The sequence below is a fragment of the Bacillus rossius genome, chromosome 1, assembly GCF_032445375.1.
Source record: "Bacillus rossius redtenbacheri isolate Brsri chromosome 1, Brsri_v3, whole genome shotgun sequence".
In the NCBI taxonomy this organism is placed as follows: Eukaryota; Metazoa; Arthropoda; class Insecta; order Phasmatodea; family Bacillidae; genus Bacillus; species Bacillus rossius.
The window spans coordinates 260760630-260783710 of record NC_086330.1 but is presented as its reverse complement, the minus strand read 5'-3'; the positions used below and the strand labels follow the sequence as shown (position 1 = coordinate 260783710).

The 23081-nt window shown below is 36.4% G+C and overlaps 1 protein-coding gene across 6 annotated transcripts in view; it reads right to left on the bottom strand.

The window, feature by feature from the left end:
• Positions 1 to 6074: 6074 nt before the first annotated feature.
• Positions 6075 to 23081, bottom strand: part of LOC134527522 (caskin-2) — a 386358-nt gene continuing 369351 nt past the window's right edge. For all 6 annotated transcript variants that reach the window (XM_063360267.1, XM_063360265.1, XM_063360263.1 and 3 more), the window contains 4 exons: positions 16103 to 16795; positions 15808 to 15925; positions 15006 to 15081; positions 6075 to 12031 (listed from right to left, as the gene is read on the bottom strand). In XM_063360267.1, the coding sequence (XP_063216337.1) occupies positions 11914 to 12031; positions 15006 to 15081; positions 15808 to 15925; positions 16103 to 16795 (1005 nt within the window). In that variant the 3' untranslated portion in view covers positions 6075 to 11913. The remainder of the gene's footprint in view (positions 12032 to 15005; positions 15082 to 15807; positions 15926 to 16102; positions 16796 to 23081) is intronic.

Genomic DNA, 23081 nt, shown 5'->3' with positions numbered 1-23081 from the left:
TATATATCCATAAATGAAATTTTGGGAGGGGATACCTCCCAATATTCCATCCTCTGGTTACGCCCCTGCCATAGACTAATGTTGGAGATAGACCGTGCATCCAAATTGCACAGAAAAAGAAAAAATTTTTTTTTAAAGTGAATTACATTGAACAGCTTATTTGCAAAAATAAAACTGTAAAAAAAAATGTGTCACGGCACACATAGCTGGCAAGTTTATCAGATTATAACATTTTGTATAGTTTTGACATCTTTTTCAAGGCAGTGTTTGTTTGAAATGTTATGATTTGTACCTATGTCAAAATATGAACTGTATTAATATAAAATTTTAGAAATATAATTGAAACAAAAGTGCATGTTGTTGGAGGACAATTTGTAAAAAAAATGCATGTGTCATTGTCTACACTTGCTGATGGACAGTTATATCGGCAAATTGTTTAGCCAATGTTAAGGTTATGTGCAGAAAACAAGAATTTATCTATGTACAGTATTAAACTAAGTCACTGACTGGCTCTTGTCTCCTGCTCACTGTAACAACACTGGCATACTATTTGTTAACAGAGCTAATATAAAAGAGTTATTTAAGGGTTAGTTGTAATTTGAAATAGTACATATTTTGATGTACTTGTCGCAACATATTGAAGACAGTTTTTTTTGGCAAATAAGCCGTTTAGTGTTGAAACCACCAAATTATGTCTGCAAAGTTTGCTTGCGGGTGGTCTGTCACCAACAGAGTACGTGCCTCAAGGTCTCGCTTACCGACCGGCAACTATAAACTATTTATTTGAAATCAGACATCGCCTGAGCTCTTCATACTATCTTGCATGCTCATGTCAACAAAAATTCTTTTACTAATTGAGTGACACTTGTACATAACAAGAGCTTCAAATCGTAGCCGAACCAGGAAGCTATGCTGGTATTAGACCCCAATTCAATGTGTGCTTATGTCACAAATTTTCTTCTTTAGCAAATTTTTATGTAGCAACTACGTATTGTTTGATACCTAGTATTTTTTCTTGATAGTTTATTCTATTTCATTCAACTCAAAATATGATCTGGTGATGCCATCATATTTTGGCAAAATGTATAAAAACCACCAAAACTTAACACTTTAGTTCTGTATTCAGAAAAGAGGCATCTTAGATGTTTTGCAGAAACATTGTGTATGCCATGCATGAAGTTGTGTGTAAATGATTTTTGTTAAATGCAATACGTTAATCGAAACACGTTTGGATAAGGATGAGTTTTTCACATGACCATAGCAAGTGAGTGCTGATGGTGTGGAATAATACAAAGTGCTTTGTGTATTTTTAGTACACTGAATGTATGAATATAGATTTGTTTCTTTTTTTTTCTTTTTTCTGTTTACAACATCCTGATTTTCTACAACATTTTTTACACAGAAAACCAATGTTTAATGCTAGAATTTTAAGCTATAGTTTTCCATAAGCACTTTTAGCCACTGTTTGTGTTGTTATTTAATGTTTTTTTTTCTTTCAGTTCTGTATTACTGTTGTACTTACTATATTTATTTTCCCTTAATAAATTCAGTTGAAACTTTCCTGAATGTTTATGAACAAACAATAACTTCAATAACTTTGCAAACATGACAGTATGATTAATTATATTTATGATGTAAAATTTTCACACAATTGTTACTAAATTTGTCAAATAATTTTACTTAAATTCTTCTAGCATGATAAGAAATAATTTATAACAGCAATAATATTTAAGTTTTTAAAGTTAAGTCTTTTAATATACCTAAACTTTTCATACAGAAAATATATATGGTCATAAAAGCAGTCATGTTGAAAATGAATCTTACTGTTTATAATTTAAGTTTCTTACTGAATACTACATTGGCAATGTATAAAAGAAAAAAACAAATGTAAATATAAAAACAATAAAAGACAAACAAATATCCAGAGTTTTTCATCTACATTAAGAGTGTTTCTTCAGTAATTCTGTTCATTTTCCTTCATAAATATAATCTTTCTAGGTAGTTATGCTGATCTTTGTATTCTTTTTAACTTCATATTGTGTTATGTTCTAAGTAAAATGATAGCCAACTATGCAGACATGATTCTCAATCAAGTCACACTCAGGAAATAACCACGACTGAGTCAAACATTAGCCACAAAGAAATTAAGATTTGGACGGGTTACAAGGATTGATTGGAAATGAAAAATTAAATAATTTACTAAGCAGGAGTGTTTCTCAATAAAATATTATGCAAAATGTGCAGGAACAAGTAGAATGAACATAAAAAGTGGGCATTTAATCTTTCCTAAGGCAATGCACCCTAGACCTAACATCCCAAATTTTAGTTTTCTCATAAAAAAAACAGCATAATGTAAGACACCAAGCAGATTTCTGCATGCCACACAGCAGTTAAAGTAAACACACACTGTCCAGCCAGGTAACACACCCTTAAGGAATTTACATATTTATATAAGTGCAGTTTTTCATTAAATGTGTGTTGCATTAGTACAGATGCAATAAATAAAAATCATTTTAATAAGTCCTTTAAAACAAAATAACTTTAAAATTCTGATTTCACTGAATTAACGGCAACAAATTCACAAGCACATAAATTAGTGTTTACAGAACTGATGCTGAAACAATTAATGTCGCAGGAGGCAAAATATAATTATTACTTATATTTCACAAATCTCAATGTTGATGTGTTGGCTAAAGCTGACTGGATGACGAGATGTTAACAAGCTTTATTTAATCCATGCTGACCTTGGAACGCTACAACAGACATGCCAACTTTTTAAAAGACCTATCAGTAAAATCCAGAAATTCTGAAAACATTGTGTGAAATCCAAGCGGAAAATTTTTGTGTACATTTAACCTAGGCCTAAAATTCTAATTAAAACCATATATGTCTACAACAGTGCTATTTAAGTTTCAGAAGATACTCAACAGGATCATTTTCTTCATTTAAGTATAGAACCACACACACACTCACCTACTTTCCTTTTTATTGGAGCAAGATGGCTAGTAGATGGCTGAAGATTTTGATTGGACAGTTCAACCACTGTACATATTGAAAAACTAACACAACCTTTGCAACATAGTTAAAATAAATCACTGGAAAACAAGGGAAAAATATTTACACTGTCACAAATATCCACATAAGTTATTCTTTCGTTAAAGAGGCTCGGTTGCTTTTTTAACTTTCACTAGAAAAGTTTCAGAAAAGTTTTGTTCATAGCAAACTCCTGACTGGTTGCATTTCATAACACACATGCTCTCTAATGTTTTGGTTGACATTTGTGATCTGAACTTAGTTTTATTTTTAGTAACAAGACTGAAAACATGCTCGCATTCAGCATTACTGTGGGGAATCGTCAATACCGATAACATTACTTTTGAGAGTCTGTCAAACTTTTTATGGCCATCTACACCTACAATATTCCCCACAGTACTCCACTTTACATCAACTGAATCTTCTTTCTTGAAGAGAGATGAAGTATTTTCCAGCTGAAGTAAAGAGAACTGTTTTTGAAGTTCATCAACTGCAATGTATCTCGTTTCATTATCATTAACTGGCAAAATGAATGGAAATCTTTTAGCGAAAAAAGTTACATCAAAAAATTTGGCCTTTTTCTATGTTTGCAACTTCTGCTTTCTCCAATACTTCATTTTCCAGAGGGAATTTAGTGATGATATAATCACATGCAGTTACAAAGTAGGTTCTTACTGCAGTAAAAAATATATGTTTGTTGTTTTCTTCAAGTTTTTCAACAACCTGAGATGTCTTACTACCAATAACTAATTCAGAGTCTTCACGCTGATTCTCAGTGGAGTGGTAACTCACTTGATGGCACTCTACATACTTTATAGCAACTGGTTTCACAAATATTTTACCAGCAATTCTTGCAGATCACATAGTAACCTTCTCAAAATGTGAATTTGAAGAGAGGCAGACTGCAATACAGTGTTTGTTGTCTCAAAACAAGGTGTCATGTAAAGCAAAAATAGACAAAATGCTTTGTTCAAAGAAGAAAGGAACATGAATAATTTTTCTTCATGGGACAGATTCAAATATTGGTTTTTCAGGCTAGCTTTTGCTTCTACAGAACTGGAACTGAATTTAGATTTATTCAATTGCCTACTACAAGGCAAGTTTAAATGTCTTTTCTTAGGTATTCTTAACAGTTGAACTTCCTTCAGCTGAGTGACTTACAAGAAGCCTAGGTGTACTGAGTTTCTGAACTAAGTTTGAGGCAGGCAAAGGCCTACATGGTGACTTAACAGGCATGTTCACAGAACTGGACGTGCTTGGTACTGATTTTTTGGCTGACTGTTTACAACATGAAGTAGAAAAATCTTGTGTTGCATCATGTTTACTTACTAAGCCTACAGAACCACTTCTGTCTTCTCAACTTTTGGAATTTTGAATGGCATTGCAGATGGCTGCTGCTTCTGCGTAGTCACCTCATCCTTGAAAAAACTTTGCAAAGGGTCCCAGTTGTCTATGAGCCTAGGCACACTACGTCCAAGTGATAACCACCTAGTACAAATGTGTTTCAAAATGCTCCTTGCTTCACTATAGTACAACTCTTGAAATTGCTGGAGCTTTAACTTACGTTTGGCACTTTTCTCAAGATAATAATATATGTCAATGAGAATATCCCCAGCACTGCAGGGTAGAACAGCTGCTGCTTTTCAGCTGCCAGGTTAATTAAATGGCATGGGCAACCAACAATAACAAGCTCCTCTTGTTTCTCCTTCAGAACTGCAGCCACACCATTTTTACTGCCTAACATCACTGCTGCATTATCAGCAGAAAAAAGCTACAAGATTCTCAGTGGGTACATGTAATCGATCAAGTTCACTTACAAGCAAACTACCAATGTTTTTTCCTGTGGTATCACCTTGCAAAGCTAGCAAAGAAAGAAGCTTTGAAACAATTTTTTGTAGGGATGGGTCGTAAAATGTTACGACAATAGGATAAAGTTTAGTATCAGAATCATTACTGCCATCCGTAGATACAGAAAAAGGCAAAGTTTGTAAAATACTTGCAATGCACTGGGTTGCATCTGCAGCCATCTCTTGCATAATGGCAGTAGATTTCGTTCTCCCACATCCATACTTTTTTGCCACATCCGACTTGGGGAAAATTTTTCGGAACAATGCACCGGCGTGGTCTCCTACGCTCATCGGAAGGTTATGTTCAACTAAAAAAAACGTAAACAAACATTCTGCGCATATTACGTCACTGCCAGAACTTTCACCAACAAAAAAGTTACTGATTTTCACATGTTCCACGTGTTTCGAGCACTTCAGGTGATTAGTAATATAATTTTTCCCACCGTGAGCGATGTTCATATCACACCTGCATATTGAGAAAAATGCAAACTTCTGCCCTTTGTCCGACTTCAAAATACACGGAAAGTTTTTACTATATTCATCACGGAACACTTGAAAATACTGCTTCTTTTTAGCACCAACGGACATTTTATCTGAAACTGCTGAACAGCAAACGTAAGAACACTGTGCCGAATTCAAACAACCAAATAGGTACTTATAAATCAAACAAAGAAGAACATAACACTTGAAAAACACACCAATCGAGCGAAAAATGCATGGCTGCTTCTTGGCTTTGTACCGACCATTGAACAAAACAACTTCCTTTATCAAGCCTACGCATTGCGACACAGTTCCACCATTTTAGCAACCGACTGTCGAATCACGAACCGCCGGTCGGTTCGGCTATGTTCGTGCGATGTGAATAAATGTGGTACAGGTAGAATGACTACATATTTCGTACGCTAGTTAGTAATTGCTATGGTACCTAAAGCTTACATTATTAAACCAGACACAATACTTCGGTTACAAGTACAATATGCGTACCATAAGTATGTTACCACAAGCGCACAATTTATTGAAATCGCTAGTACGGCGCGGAACTCAAAATGACATAAGAAAAATCCGTAAAATATTAACAGCTCCCGTAAAACCGTAAAAACCAAGCACTTTCCGTACATTTTACGGAAGATCCGTAAAGGTTGGCATGTCTGCTACAATACAGGAGGAAAATGCACTAGTAAAAACTCACCACCATCACTTTATTAATTTTTATTTTACTCTTTTCTTTTCAAAGTATGTACATGTAACTGTCCTGCAATGTTTGTGTCAAACTCATATGCAGCGAACACTCACGAATGAGTTTCTTGGAACTATTTGTCGGAAGGATACAAAGTAGTACTGTGCGCAAACATCTGCTCATCTCCCACTGTGACTGCAACTAGGTAACTATGTACATGCATTAGTAATATACAGTTATATATATCCATATACGTACCTATATAGAGCAATTCATATCTAACTATACACAAAATGTCCTCTTCATCCTGTACAAAAATCTACATAATGAACTCACTAATGATATAGCACATGAACTAGTTTTTTTTTTGTTCTCATCAAGAAAAACCAGTAACAAACAATGTTCAAATTGTGAGGCTAAATGGAGCTAAACAATGTTATGGCAAGTTTTGAGTAGCCACATTTTAGACAGAAACATATGGCCATCAGGAATGTATATATAACACAAAACAAAATATAACATTTAGAAATGTTGCATCCTTTTTTTAAGTAACGAGCAGCACCACATAAACTAAAAGATATTGAAAGAAATATTTAAGGTAGATGAGCACACAATATCTTTGGTAACACATGATTAGGGACAAGACTTTATGGTGAACTGCAACAAAATTAAAATAACGCCAACTTATCAAGTACACTGAAATTTAAGTTTTTTACAAAATAAATCAATACTTTAAAAAAAACCTCAGATAAATGTCATTTGTTAGCATTCAAATTTAATGATTGTTATAATTTCAATATACGGTACATAACAAAAAGTTTAACTGAAGAGGAGTGAAAAAATCAATTATGTTCCCCATTAATAATTCAGTTATTATTTTTTTTCTATTTTACTTTGCTAATGTGGTTATAAACATTAGAACATAAAAATGTTTATAGTTTATTTCTTTCATTCTGAGCAAATCCTTTTCAGTCATTATACAATTAATTTGATTTAAAAAATGCAGTTTGTCACAAACCAAATAGTACACCAGTTGTATGAAAATGGAAAATGGAAAATGGTATGTATCCAAAACATTTAATAGAATTTTTATATGAAATTTCACCACCTTTGTAAATAAACTGCAGTTACATATAACCACAAAACCCAAAACACAGATATCAACAATTTAAAAAAAAACAAAATGTGGTGAATGAAAAAAACCACAAAATCTTGCCTTTACACATGATTGAACAGGCTGCGAACATGTGGTGTTGAAATACTTGTAACAGCACTGTCGCTCACAGCACTGCCATGGCATAATTGGAGAGCGAAATAAAAGAAAACTCTCTGAGTCACAACATGCTTCCTACAGTTGCAATGACCGAGTGATTCCACTTTGCTTCTTAAACTGAACCATCCCTTCTTCACAAACCCTCAACTCAAGAGTAAGTAACTAATTCAAAGTACGGACACAGCTGAGTGGCCTATGCTTGCGAGCAGGCAGCGAGTGGACCACGGCTGAAAGTCTTGTTGACAGGCGTCATCAGGGATGGATGACAAGCAACGACATGAGCCCAACAAGTAATCTAATGGCCCGCGACAATCCCTGCCACAGTAACCTACTCCTGGAAAAATTTTCACACTTGAACCCTCTTGGAATTAAACCTGAATCGCAACCTATTTCTTGGCATATAGGTTGAGACCATATCCTCGTAAAAGGATGAAGTGCCCTACAATTCAACGTGCCTTGTTACAACTGCTATCAAGGGCGATTTTTGCAAAATATTTTTCTAACGAATTTAAACAGAACTTAACACTTTGGTATTCAAAGAAGCAGTATTTAAGACAGTGCTTACCTCTTAGGTGTTGTGTAGAGACATTTCAAATGCCAAGCATGAAGTCAATGAAAATGAATTTTTGCTAAACGAAGCTAGTTATCCTGTCTGGATAAGAAGATGAGTTTTCCACATGACCACAGCAAGTGAGTGCTGATGGTGGGGGATAACCGCCCTTGATAATAGCTGCGAGGCAGACCGGAACTAGGAGTATGCAAGTACTCTCAAAGTATTCTATATTTGAGAATAATTTGATATTTGATTCATTTCCACTTGAAATTTTTTTTCAATTTATTTGTTACCAGCAGATAGGCCTACACCATGTCGGACACATTTGCAAAAAAAATGCAACGTGTATCAGGCTAAGATAATTTATTGAGAAATTGAGATGTGTACTACAACATTATTCACACATGGTTTTATAGTTAACAAATAGTCAATGATTATGATTTTTAAATTATTAATAATATAATATTTTATGTATGTAACCAGATCAATAAAACTACTTTCAAACTTAAAATTTACTGGTTACGAAAACACATCATCAGGTTTATTTTTAAATCTCTTTTTTTTACACCTCTTTTTAATGGTTACATGTATTTTATTCTTTTTTTATTTTAATGTATTGTAAATCAATTTTTCTCGGACTCCTGTGAAGTGTGAAAAAAAAATTTTCACCTTATGTTAAAATTTGGTTAGAGAACTATTCTATATTCATGAATATTGTGATGTTTGATTCAAAATTTGTTTAGAAAAAAAAAAACAAATATTATTCACAGAAGTCTAGCCAAAACGTTGGGCACGTCATCCCTTACAAGGACGAGGCCTGAGCCCACAAGCAGGGGAGTGCCTGGTCAGTTCCTGGTCAAGACGGCTACGATCTAGAACTGAACCACCGGGGGCAGACGACCGCTCGGCCAGCAGGACTTGCGACCCTCGCCAGGCCCCGATCCACAGGCGGGCCTACAGACACTTGCACACAACGCCACAATTTGAGGGGCGGGAGAATTTTAGGTGCGAATAAAAAAATAGGACAAAAATATTTGAGTAATGGAAAAATAAGTTTTTTAACGTACAATAATTGTTTGATTTTAAAAAATACGTGTCAAGGGGAAATGTTAGTTAATACTACCTACTGCAGTGTGCTTAAAAAAATACAGTACCTATACTGTAAGTCATGTTTTATTATGGTCGTCATAACAGTGGTATAAAACTGCAACAATCATGTCTTTGAAAAACATTAGGATTTGGTTGCAAAATGTACTTTTTTAAAGCTGGTAATAAATACAATTGAATCCTAAAATTGTATGATGTTTGGGGGGAAAGGGAGGGGGGAGAAACTGGATAAGGAAGGTAGGGTGGCTAAAGATTATTTGCCCAGAGCGCTAGCTACCTGTTATGAGCATGTGCTTCCTCCCCCTTATCCCTTCCTAAGCCTCCTTGCAAAACATAGCTGAGAAATCAAGACAGTTTTACTTACGTATATCCTACTACAGTAGGTGTTTATATATAACTAGCTCTAGCTCTATGATGAACAGGTCAATATACTGCCTACAGGGCCTAGCACATTTCAACCTCCTCAATGTGCACACCCTTTCATACTCCTCCACTTGTCGTGGACTTGTGTCGTCCATGTGAACATAACCAGAGCACAAAGCTATTGCGATAAAGGGACTTTTATAGTTTTCAATGTCAGAAAAAAAAAGTACTATTGGCATCATTGCAAAAAACATTTTTTTTCAAACCAAAAGCATTAAATTCCATGCCATTTAAAATATGTATTGCCTTTCTACTTGTAATTTTAATACAATGTTTAAAATTTTAATAACTAATAAATTAAATTTCCAGTAAAATTATAAGTAGTAAGAAAAAGGACAAAACGATCTTTAAAATTTACCGAACAATTTTTCCAAATAACATTTTTATTCAAATTACAGTCATGCAAAAACCAAGATCAGTTAGGTTAATAACAATTTTTTTACAAAAATAAGTTTTTGGCATTTTATATAATATATTTTTACCTACTTGGAAAGTATTAATACCCATTGGGAATGCTCCAATTTAAGTCGTTATTAGTAGATATGCAAAAATGCTAATAATATTTTAATAAATGCTGTAAAATAACTTAAAAAGAATTTCTGATTCAAAATAAGAATTCTGCCTATTTTACATGAGAAAAACAAATAATATAAAAAAACATATCTTAAATTACAGGGTCCGTTAAATTTGTTATAAGTTAATTACGAATGGATACATTTCACACTTTGTAAATGTTAAAGTAGAATTAATATTATAATATTTTAATTAGCAAGTGTAGGCAGTAAAAAATACTGCTTGTAATAAGAACTATCTACTCTCAAAATTTTTTTGTGCTCGATTATCTTTTCAATTAAATTATTTGTTTCGTACAATGCCAGCGAAAACCTGTAGTAGGTGAATGACTGAACAGACATTCCCGATAAAAGTAATGTGTTCTTATAACCATCGTTCATGAATCACTTAGGTGTGTAGTGCGTACATGAAAGAACACACATGAACTATCTTCTGTATCTGTGGAACACTCTCGTCAATGAACTCTAATACAAAGTAGGAACACACGCCACTAATGCTCTGTGGGCTCAAACAGGAACTACATAATTGCAGACGCAAATATTACCTTTCCTAGTTTGACTAGCAGGATACACTAGAAACAACAGTGAAATGTAATTAAAATATTGGCCAGTAAACAAGGCTTCACAACACTACATCAAACTGTATCATTTTATGTAAAAACAAACTTTAAAAGATTATACTGAAGGACTGAAATAATAATAAAAAGAACAAGATGAAATGCTATCACCATGATAGCTGAGTAAAGGATTAAAATCATGAGTAATATAAAATAAAAAATAAAAACAGCATTTTACATCATACGTAGAGACAAGACTTTATGGTTTTATTTTTATTAAGGCTGTTTTGTAATAAAGAGGTCTAAAACAGATACATTCAGAATAATAAAAATCAATTTTACTGATCCATGCACTTTGGTATGTCTGGATATAACGACATCCTTGACTTTCAAACATTAATGGAATCCTATTTTTTTTTATGACTTGAATTAAATTTTGTTTAAATGCTACTTAATTCTCAAACTTGCATTTCGGTGCTACATATATGGTAATAACTTGCATTTTGATGTCATGCCATGCTTTGACATGCTTTTTGGTTTATTTCAGTTTTACCACAATTCACCATATAATCTTGTCCCTAGTCATACAGTTATGCACCGAAGGCTTAAGGTGACAGAGACTCCAAGATTATGGGAAGGGAGGGCCCGAAGTACCAATGATCCCACGTGACGATTCTATGCCTTAGCAATCACAGCTAGCTGATGAAAACATAAACAATTTAAAATTATGACAACTAAAGTAATGAGACATTATTATAAAAAAAAAGTGTTTTCATAATTTAAAAATGTTTAATATGCCTGTAGGAATTTCATCATGACTTTTTTTTCAATAACACAAGACTATACAGTAATACATACACAAACAAGAATAACAAAAGGCGCTCAATAACATAATGAGTTTGTAGGCAAAATGATACACAATAAAATTAAATATTAAATATTTTACAAAGACACTTAATGTCAACATTCTGTTACTCTTTCTTTCCCCCTTAATATTTGAAGTAAAACATAGAATCCCCAAGGAGAGTTTCAAGGAAATCGCAAATTCTCAATCGGGGAAAAATGGCGGAAAAAATTATTTGCATTTTGCACTCGGAAACATGCCAACTAGAAACATGGCGACGTATCACATGCTCTAAAGCTAATGTGGAAACATTCAAGGTGATCAGTCTTGGTGGGTCGGGCACGTCAGCCACAGCGGCGCGAAGAGCCCGGACGTGTCGACGGGTCAGAGCTGCCAACCGAACAAGTGTACGAGAGCGTTGCCGCGAGTGTGGGCGGCAGTCTGGAGCTGTTCCGGGCGTGCGGCGCAGGCCTCGGTAGGAACTGTGCGCGCGGCACTGCGCACGGCTGGCGCTCGACGCGGACGGTTCACTGGTTCAAGCCCTGCCTCTTCTCCTCCTCCAGCATGGCATCGAGCTCGTCCGTGAGGTTGGCCAGCATGTTCCCGATGTCGTTCAGGACATCTGCGGGCTCCTGGCTGCTGGACCTGCCGCGACAAGACGCCAGGGTTCCGTTTTCAAGGATAGTCAGGTGTTTAAAAGTATATTTTCAAGAACCAAAGTTATGTTATTGATTTGAGTTAAGATTGCGTGCCCCATTTTCTGTTGAAAATTTTATGCCAAAATAATGCTCACCAATACTGAACACGATAAGACACACCTGTGTATATTTGTTAATGCTCAGAATTTTTTTTAGCAGCTACTGTGATATTTCTCTTTAAACACATGTAAGTAATAAGACCCATGACCTAAACTCTACCAAATAAAAAAAAACCTAATAATCACTATTAGCCAAGTGCCACTCTAACAATTTAATGTTATTAAGGACTATTTTATTTTCACAAACATGAAATATTATACGACTTTTCAGGGCCAAAGGCAACATAAGGTATATATTCAAGGCCTTGAAACTATGCACTATGAAATCAAACACTCTCCAGGAGAGCACGAACCCTGCTCCCCTCAGCACGGACTGTTGAACAGAACAACATGTTAACACTGTATGGAAAAGATAAGCATGGCCTTTAACTCTTTTGCTGCTAAAAATAAAATGCAAATTTCACCTAGAAAGTGTACCAGCCAGCACCAAGCAGTCCATGGTTGCTAGCAAATATAACAAAACAGAGAAAGAACACATAATATGTAAATCCGTATTTCTATGGAGAAAAAAGACACGCCACTTGGAGGCATCAATTTTACAAATGGCAGCATCAAGTACAAACTATTTCAACCAGAGGCATGAATCACAGCGTAGGAAAACACCCCGTTTGACATACTTTGCACGCTGCAAGTAAGCAATATTTCATGCATTTGAGATAAATTGAACAACGCAGTTAAAGAGTGCTCCAGATAGTTCTGTCTCAATTGAACAAAATACTGTTGATTTTCTTCCTTGTAATCACTAGAACACCAGTGTAGATACGGCGATGAAATTTTTCTATGTACAAGTAAATCTAGTAGTTTTTGAACCATCTTTTAATTTTTTTTGCTACACAGATGATAAACATTAAATAAATAATAAAACACCAAGTTTTGCACATGATTTTAAGTAAACTTGAAAGTAAATACATAGAATTTCTGTTATGTTGAATTATATAGTACAAAAAAAATTATAAGTACACACTGACCATAAAAGAGAGTTGCTTTCAACTTTCAACTATACAGTAGAACTTGGTTACGCAACACGTTAGTGCTGGCTAATGCTGTATATTCTATATATCATAGGTACGTAACGTTCGCAGTTACGTGTCTGTTGGGACTCTTTTCTTGAAAAAAATAACAAATCCTTTCCTTGACATTATGGTGTGCTTATAGTTTGCCAACTATTTTGCAATGGCAACAAAAAAAAGCAACATTCCATTGCTGATAGAATTGAATTAATTTAATTCATAGCTACGAATCCCATAAAAACACATATTCAAAGTGGCAAAGGAATTGGCCAAAGGCATTTCCATACTAAACGTTGTCATGAATTGTGCGACAATTTCACACAAATGCGGCAGTGTGTCTAGACAAATAAAATAGTAGCTGGAAGTACCTCAAATTTGTAGAAAACTGTTGGCGGAGTTGAGCAAATTCGAGCATCAGTGGTTTTAACATTATATTTATTTACATAGCTTGATGAGGCCACTGGTAAAAGGTTCAAAAAATGGAAAGTGCTAAAGTGATATTTCCTGTTGAAAATCGTTGTTAACCAGAAAATGGCGGAATAAAATTAAAAATTAATAATAAAACATTAAGCTAAACTATTTCCTAGTTGTGTTTAAAATTTAATTTCTGCAAAGTGGAAGTTTAAGGGCACTTTATTAACACAACCATTAAATTGCTGTGTGCCCTTCCCTGGATCACAGGACACCAATGTCCCCCTCCACCACGCCACGTGTGTGCACGGAACCTTGCCAGCGCTTGGAGGCCAGCAACCCGTCACATGCCCAGCTGCTCACCACCCCTCCAGAACCATGAAAAGAATGCCCCCCCCCCCCCCCCTCCGGGCAGATGGTATAAAAGGCTGCGACCAAGCAACTTTCCTAGGGCCATGAGCCCTCCTGAGCCTCCCACTCTCTTGCTGCCCGCACCGCCTTCGACAGTCTAGACACCACGCTCCGCCTCCAGTTGCTGACACCACCACAGTCGAGAACTAGGACCATTTGGACTTTTTAGAGTGTACTACATCTAAAACCATCCAGGGGGCAGGTGTGGTTTATCATATTAACAATAAACCCCCCCATCAATAAATTCACACCTAGTTCTCTGGTCACTAAGGAATATCTCTCTTTCTCTCACCCCCTCTCCCTGTCAGCTATCTTTCTTCCCCTAGGGCCCCTCGCCAGCAATCCGATCAACTCGGAATAGGAAACATATTTTGGTGACATGAGTTCGTCTCACGCACCTTGCCTCGCTCCTCGCCGACACAGCAGTGGGGTGGGTTATCAGTGTTTGGAGTACCCTGCGACATTGGTCCACCAGAAAACAGCTCACTGCAGATTCACTACCCATTGTTGCCCAGATACCTGTCAACACCCCTTCTCGTTGCTCCTGTCTCACACAGCCTTGTGCCATATAGAAATAGGGGAGGAGTGAAGTGGCCTAGCTGGCTAAGGAGGAAACCCTGTCTATGAAGATACACACAGCCGAGCCGCGGCACAAATACAGAGGACAGGACCAGAGGCCCCAGCCTCCACCTCGGCCCCTGTTCACACTGCAGAGTTGTCCCGTTACCAGAAAGAAGACGCCGGTAGTCGCACCGGCAACCCGGCTCCCACTGACCCTGCCTAAGAACACCCCGAAACCAACTGGAGGGGACTCACTCGGATGTGGACTCAACTCAACAAAAAATAATTATGTATGGACTCAACTCGACCAGTAGGTATAAATATATACAGGCTCGACTTGACTCGACCTAAATATTTGCAGACTCGTCCAAATCTACTGTTTAATATTGTCATCACTATCATGACTCACCTGTCTCTTAAAGTTTTCTGACTAGCTGCTAGTTCACCCTGAGGATTCTGAGGTCGCTTTTGGGGAGGCACAAATTCTGCAACACAGTAACAGTTCATGTAACGAAAATCAGAACATCCAGCCAAACATTCTCAAATGAGAGTTTAAATGAAAGGCCAAACTTTACACACTGGGTACAACATATGTTGAAGCCTTACAAGTATGGTGGTTTCATTGGTGCATAAATTAAATTTATTGTAGCCTATATCTAACATATTTTAAAAATATAATTTTCTATCTGAAAATGTTTACCTAACTATTATATTCTCTGCAAAAAATATTGGAAATTGTGAAAACACAGTTGACCCAACTGCTTGCTAAGAACAAGCATAAATTATGGAAGTCAAAAACAAAATTTCCACCGGCTCGCTGACAGCAGCAACCTAACTTTTACCAATGAAGAGTAACAATTTTTATAAGATAAAATAATGATATTGAAATGACATTACAATTATAACATTTTTTGCAGAACATAAAACTTACTTTAAATTATATGTTGTTATGAAGTGGAATTGTTGAACTTTAAAATTTAAAAAATCCTTTTAGTCATTTTTAGTGATCTGTTTAAACATTATAAATACCTTGTAATTTATTACTGTGAGTATTTTATAAGATATTAGGAGCAAATTTTGATCTAAAACTATCATTCATATTGCAATTTAAATAAGCACTATATCATGTGTAAAGCATTTAAGAGTGAGGTCCCAGTCAGAACAGTGGGATCAACTGATCACCGCCACACTTGTTTTGCGGGCTCGCTCACCTGTCTCGGGATAGTCGACCGCTGTCAGGGTCGGGTGTGGTCTCGTCACTCGCTGCTTGATGGTCCCAGCGTTCTCGTTCGCGAACGGCAACGAGTCCGACTCCGTGCTGGAGCTCGACTGGAACACGCACACTTTTGTCAATACGCGTACACTCTAGTCAAAGAAAACATTTACAAATTCCTACCAAAAGCAATCACTTTCACCACATTAGTACACTAATACTAGTAACTTCTGGGCCGTCCACTACAGTTGGTAGACCAAACCCAGCTGGACAGGATCGAGGAGGAGGCTGACCTTGAAGCTGGCGTCGGAGCCGTTCCTGCTCTGCTGAAGGGACAGGCTGCTGATGAGCTCCTGCTCCACGGAGGGCAGGTCGGAGCCGCCAGGCACGCTACCCCAGGACCGGCTCATCACGGGGGGCGGCGGCAGGGGCAGGTCTGCCCCTGCGTCCAGCCGATCGCCCGACGGGTAGGCAGGCAGCGGCAGGGGGCAGGGTGGCGATGGGGCAGAGGCATGTAGGTCCGCCGTCACGGTTGTCGCGTTGGCGGCCGTGGGCACGGGTCCGCTGCAGTCGATGACCACGTCCGCCTCGCCGCGCGAGGACCGCCTCTTGGGCGGAGAAGGTGCCCGCTTGCCCAGGCCGTACTTGCTGACGTCCACCAGGTCGCGGGGGAGGCTGCGGTAGAAGGCCACTGCCACCGGGGGCTTCTCCGCGAGGGGCGGAGCCTCCGACCGGGTCTTGGCGGGGATCTTGGCGACGGGCCGCGGCCGGACGAGTCCCCTCGGCCGTGGAAGGGTTCCCCCTCCTTCGTGAAGTGGGACTGCCTCGTTGGTGGGCGTGATGTCTCCGTCGTCGTAGCTGCGTGGACGCCAGCCCGGTCGCTGCTGGTAGTAGAACGTCTGGGTGTTCTCTGCGCTGAAGGTGTGGTGCGTCCGCTCCGTGCCATCCTCCAGGCTCTCCAAGGACTTCCCGCGCCCGCCACGGATCTGTGAATGCATCCGTGACAGCATGGTCAAGTACTGAGGAGGCAAGCACATTTCTCCACCCAGTCTCCACCATATAAGATATGATGCCCCTTACTATTGGGCATGGAAGAAGCTCAATTTTTTTTTCCACGTTTATTTTGGAGAATTTTAGAGTGTACAGCATCTATAAACTAAAAAAAAAAAAAATTATTATTTTGTTTGTCTCAGTTAAGAATCTAGAGTTTGACACATGTGATGGATAGGAAGCGACAAATGAAGAGCGAGTGGTATTGTTTTCCCTTATCCTGTTGTGCCCTAGCAGAACAATGAGGAGAAGTTGAAATTTGATGAATGTCAGTTTCATTAACAAAATTTGGGCGATCCCGTTTAACTCCATTGCTTTTAAATTCTGCGGCATAAAAAAAGGAGACCATATCTTAATGTAAAGCATGACAAATTAAACACCATCAGGTTGTATGCATACACATGAGTAAAAAATAGGCTCTAAACATGTCAAACCATTATATAATATTGCTATTTCCCATTCCAACCATTCCTCTATGATCCTTAATTCAGACTCCTTGCAACGACAAGTTCCCTCACATAAGAAAAATAGCAGCTATAAGCTATACAAACCTGCATAATGTTCTCCTATTATATGCCGGGAAATACAGTAATATTAGGGTTATGCTAATTCAAAGGTAAAATATTCAAATTATTTGTATTGGTAAAATAAATGCCTCCAATCTTATATGTAAAAATGAATGTGTGTTCATCTTCTATACGCTCATGCATTGTTCATTCGTTGGAGTTGAAACTTTGCACACTTGACCTTCAGGTGAGATTTTGATAAAAAAAAACTTTAAAGCATAATTTTATTATGCTTGGTGAAATCTCGCCATTCCATCGTCATAGTACAAACTAACCACGAAAGAACGCTAGCACGAGACAGAGCATGCGTGTTCCATGCAATCTGCGAGCTATCAATATTGATATTGGACTATGCGCACTCTATAACCAAATATGAATGTTATGCAGATAAAGACTATAAGATTGAAAACGTCTTTGAAATAAACTTTACAAATCACCAACTTCATATTTCTGTTAATTAAATTAATATTAATACCCTAATAAATATTAAATTAATATTAATAACCTAACAAAAAATGGTTTTCCACTTTAATATACATTGTCTTATATGGGAAAAGATGTGTATGGGCAATCTTGAATGGGAAAAAATAAAAATTAATAAAACTAACATACATCTTATTATTGGCGGGAACAAAACAATTGACCGTATTGAAAGGAAAATCATTGTAATGGTAATGACCGTACTGTCTAGGTGAGGTTCTGATAAAAAAAAATCCGTAAAGCAAAATTTATTTAGTCTTGATAAAATTTTGTCATTGCATTGATAATTCACTGTCGTCCAATCTCTATGAAATTTGCAGGCTTGACATTTGGAACCATGGAAGTATTAGTCTATGAAATGCTTGTCTATTCTGAAGTACCTGATATAGTAGCTGTATAAAGGCTAATATCGTAATATGCTATAAATTTGTTCAATAGCTTGAAAAAAACTCTCTAGGAAGAATTGGAAATATGCCATCATGTAATGAATATTGCTAAAGAATGAAGTGAATATTGCTAAAGAAACAGAATTCCAAAACATCTGAAAGAAATTAGGGTTGAACTTCATTATAACCAAATATTGTTTTGCTACTCAGAAGTAAAAAAAGGGGTTACTGATTGTTCTCATTTTGACTTCAAGTATTAAAATGGCAAAAATTCTATACACCAACTCCCTTAATTCTTACCTCCGTGTTTAAAACACAAGGAAGGCCACTGTTCAAGTGAAATTTCAATAATACCAACCCTTAAAGCAAAAATTAAGGGGGCATGCGAGTATTATCTGATAATTACCAGTAAATATTTTATGTCAATTCCTCTTTTCTATGGTCCTAATAATAATGGTGGCAGATTAGTCGAGACAGAGATAAAGAGAGATAGATATAGAGAAAGCGAAAGAAAGAGATGCAGAAAGTGATGGAGTGAGATAGAACGGGATAGAAATAGAGAAATACAGAGTGATGGATATATATATATATATATATATATATATATATATAGAGCTATATATATACACATATACATACACACATTAAGAGAAATATAAATATACAATATATATATAGAGGAGATTGATATATAGAGATATAAATAAAGGGTTACAGATATATAGAAGTATACAGTTATATTTATATATAGATAGATATTGATATATACTAGTGAGATATGGAGATACAGCAAGTCCTCTATTTACGTCGTACCGATTTACGTCGTTTCGGATTAACGTCGCTAATGTTTGAGTACTCATGTTTCAATTTAAGTTGTCGCCGATTCACAATAACGTAGTTTACAATGACCGTAAATCATTATTTTAACCAAAACACCGTATATAATTCTTTTATAATTCTTTGTTTCCTTCGGTAGTTAATTTATGCTATGTAGCGTAAGCTACACGTTCACCGCCTTATCTTATCATACATCATGAGGGACGCTTCCTGCTCTCCGCTGCTCTCCGCGCGGTAATGCAATACTACCAGCCCGCCCGCTCTGCCACCCACGTATCTCGCACGTAGAAGTGTTATCTACTTCCCGCAACGACACAGCATTTTCTCCTACCCCTGTTCGTCCAACTCCTTGGCACTTCAGTAGAGGTGTAAAAGTAACTAAAAAAAGTGTACCTGTATGTATTCGTTACTATAACAATTAGTACTCGTTACTATCGTATTGTTACTCGTTACTTCTGATACCGCATAATATGCTATGTTATGTAACAGCAACGAATCGAGTCGTATTTCGTACGCGTATAGTATGACGTCGCGTAAATAATAATAAATTGAATATAAACAATTAAAAGTATTTGATAATTAACAGCTTTTGTTAACCAAGAAACAATAAAATCTCATTAGAGCAGCTTTATTATAATATCTCTTTTAAGATAAGAACAAAAAACGTGAAAATACGCGATAATAAAAAACAAAAACATACATATTTATAATTTGTAAAAAATACTTTCTTACGTCGTTTCTGTTCCAATCTCAAACTTTGTCTACACACACAATACCTTTAATAAACAGTAAAAATATTGGACGACGAATTTCCAAATTATACTTTTCTTAATAAACAAACATCGTTCTTTGTAACGAATAAGTGCGCGCATGCGTAAAACATACGAAAAATGCGAGTAACGAAATGCATTCGTGTGTAACGTTTCGTTACTCGTTACTAGATGCCGCACCCGTTACTCAGTAACGAATACATACGGTTTGCTACAGCTCTACACTTCAGTCGCTATGATATCATTGAGTTGGCCGGAGTTTTAAACGTGCCGTTGTTAACTTTATCGTGATTAAATGCGTTTGTAGTAGGCCTACAGTATAAGCTCACTGCAATTTATGATTTTTTCTTCATAAGATGTCTTCCAAACGACTATATATCTGTTTTTATATTTCAATCAATAAAGGTAATAAAGCAGCTGGTTAGATAACCATTCTATAAAGCTGAGAAGTACTAGTTGGACTTGTTTCCCAGGCTGTAGGTTGTAATTTGCTGATAAAATTGCCCGTTGTCACGTCTGTATGCCAGCGCTTCCGGCCGACCTTGGGCCGTGGTCGGCCGGTGGCATGAAACATGGCTCATTTTGCGTCGTTTCTATTTACGTCGCGGTTTTCAGGAACGTAACCCCGACGTAAACCGAGGACTTACTGTATATAGATATGGAGGGATGAATATAGAGATAAAGAGATGTATAGAGTTACAGAGAGATAAAGAGAGAGAAATAGAGAGATGCTTTGTATGTGTGTACAAACAAAAAAATTACAAAAAAATTACAAAGAGGCACTGCAACGCATTAGCTAGTAACAATAATAATTTGATGGTAAAACAAATATATCAGTATATTCATTTATTTTATTGGGCTCCTAAAAATATTAATGTGTCATGGGCACACTTATTTAATACAAATGTTCAGTTCTTCAGATTGAAGAATATTGGTATACTTGAAAAAATTATGAATAATATAAACAAAGGATTCAAGATGTTTTGATGTATAAATGTTTCCCTGACGTAAAGTCGAAGAATAATGGCGATAGTCTGGACGACAGATGTCAGCTTGGTCCACAACCTGGGCACAGATTGGCAACACTAATAAGCAACCTCTATACATATTTTTTACTGGAAAATCCAATAATATTTACTTAGTTCACAGGTCAGCTTATGGGGCACCTTTCTGAACAAAAATGTATCAAGATGTTAAAAATAAGTATATACCTACTACTATAAAATTGCTCCAGGTAGATAGGTTTAAAGGATTAATGAAGGAAAAAAAACCTACAAGAAACAAATGTTTGATATTTAAATTCAAAACACAGGCTCACTCACAAACTACTGAACAGATTTTGATGAAACTTTATGATAGTAAAAGTATTTGCCAACTTAAAAATGAGGGTGTACACCATTACAAAATTCTACTTCTAAGGAATGTAAAGAAAGTTTTATAATAAAAAATGTTTCTCCAAAGTTAATGAAGTGTAGGCTAATTTAAGATATTAGATATGAATAGCAAACAAAACAAAAAAAAACCAAACCCTTTATCACAATTTTCGAAAATTTCATTACTAAGTGGGATAAAACCAATTTTTCTCTCCATTAAAAGTGAAATTTTTGGGGCGACTGAATTGTTGCCCATTGGAAGGGCAGCCCTTCAGGATTTTTCTGACATTGGTTTATTTGTACAGAGACTGGAAGGGCAGCCCATCCAATTTCTGAAAACACGCTCCTTTAAGAGTTTAAAACTTGCCCCTTGGATGGGCAGCCCATCAGGATTTTTCTAACAGTAGTGTTTTTGAAAGGTTGTCTGAATTGTTGCCCCTTGGAAGGGCAGCCCATCAGGATTTTTCTGACAGTGGTGTTTTTGAAAGCTTGTCTGAATTGTTGCCCCTTTGATGGGCAGCCCTTCAGGATTTTTCTGACAGTGGTTAGTTTGTAAAGTGACCTAACCTAACCTAACCTAACCTAAACTAACCTAACCTAACCTAACATAAACTAACCACTGTCAGAAAAATCTTGAAGGGCTGCCCATCCAAGGGGCAACAATTCAGACAACCTTTCAAAAACACCACTGTCAGAAAAATCCTGATGGGCTGCCCATCCAATGGGCAACAATTCAGACAACCTTTCAAAAACACTAAGTACTGTAAGAAAAATCCTGATGGGCTGCCCTTCCAAGGGGCAACTTTTCAGGATTATTTAAACACTTAAAGAAACATGTTTTCAGAAATTGGATGGGCTGCCCTTCCAGTCGCTGTACAAACAAACCATTGCCAGAAAAATCCTGAAGGGCTGCCCATCCAATGGGCAACAATTCAGCTCCCCATATTTTTTAAGTGGTAAAAAGCAGTTGTAGTAGTTGTAGTATGTATATTATCCATGCCTATCATCTTACTACCCTATTTACTATCTTCGGAGATATGATTTCTTACTATAAAAACAAAATCACAACATTTTTAAAATCATTTCTGCAATCAAATAAAAAAAAATGGAAAAGACACGTGATTAAATTTTTATTGCATGTACATAATTTAAGCTGAGGTTTATTACTTTCCACTTTATTAAATATGGCGGTATAAATTTTTTTTTATAAAACCATATCTATTCCATATCCAATAATTATGTGTGGAATTTTGAGAAAATGATAGAACAGTATTTGCAGTTTTTGTATATAAATTTACAATCCACACCCAGTATCTTAACTTTTTAGATAGCTTCCGTTATATGATATTCTATTATGAAACAATAACTAACTTCTTTTCATCATTCCCTTAGTCGAGGAATTTATGAAAATGGTACAAATGACAAGGTAGTATTTGTATGTTTATTATTCATACTCAATATTTTACCTCAAATTCATTTGCTTTGGAGATATGTTTCTTATTATGAATCTATAAACCTACCCCTTTTTAACCTCTTAGGAGAGAAATTTCGTAACAAAATACAGCCAATGTTTTAATACTGTGATAATTTTTTTTCTTTTCAAGTTGGTATATTTAGATTAGTGATTGAGTAACGAACATCCAAACATTCAAATTTTCACATTTGTATAATAGTAGAATGTTGATGAGTTGGCCTGCAAACATTAAAATTAGAATGTCACTGATATTGTAGCCCAGGCCTGCCACCAAATTATGTTCCTAAATCCTCTTAACAGCATTTAAAAATCCTGTAAAATTTATAGCCTTAATTC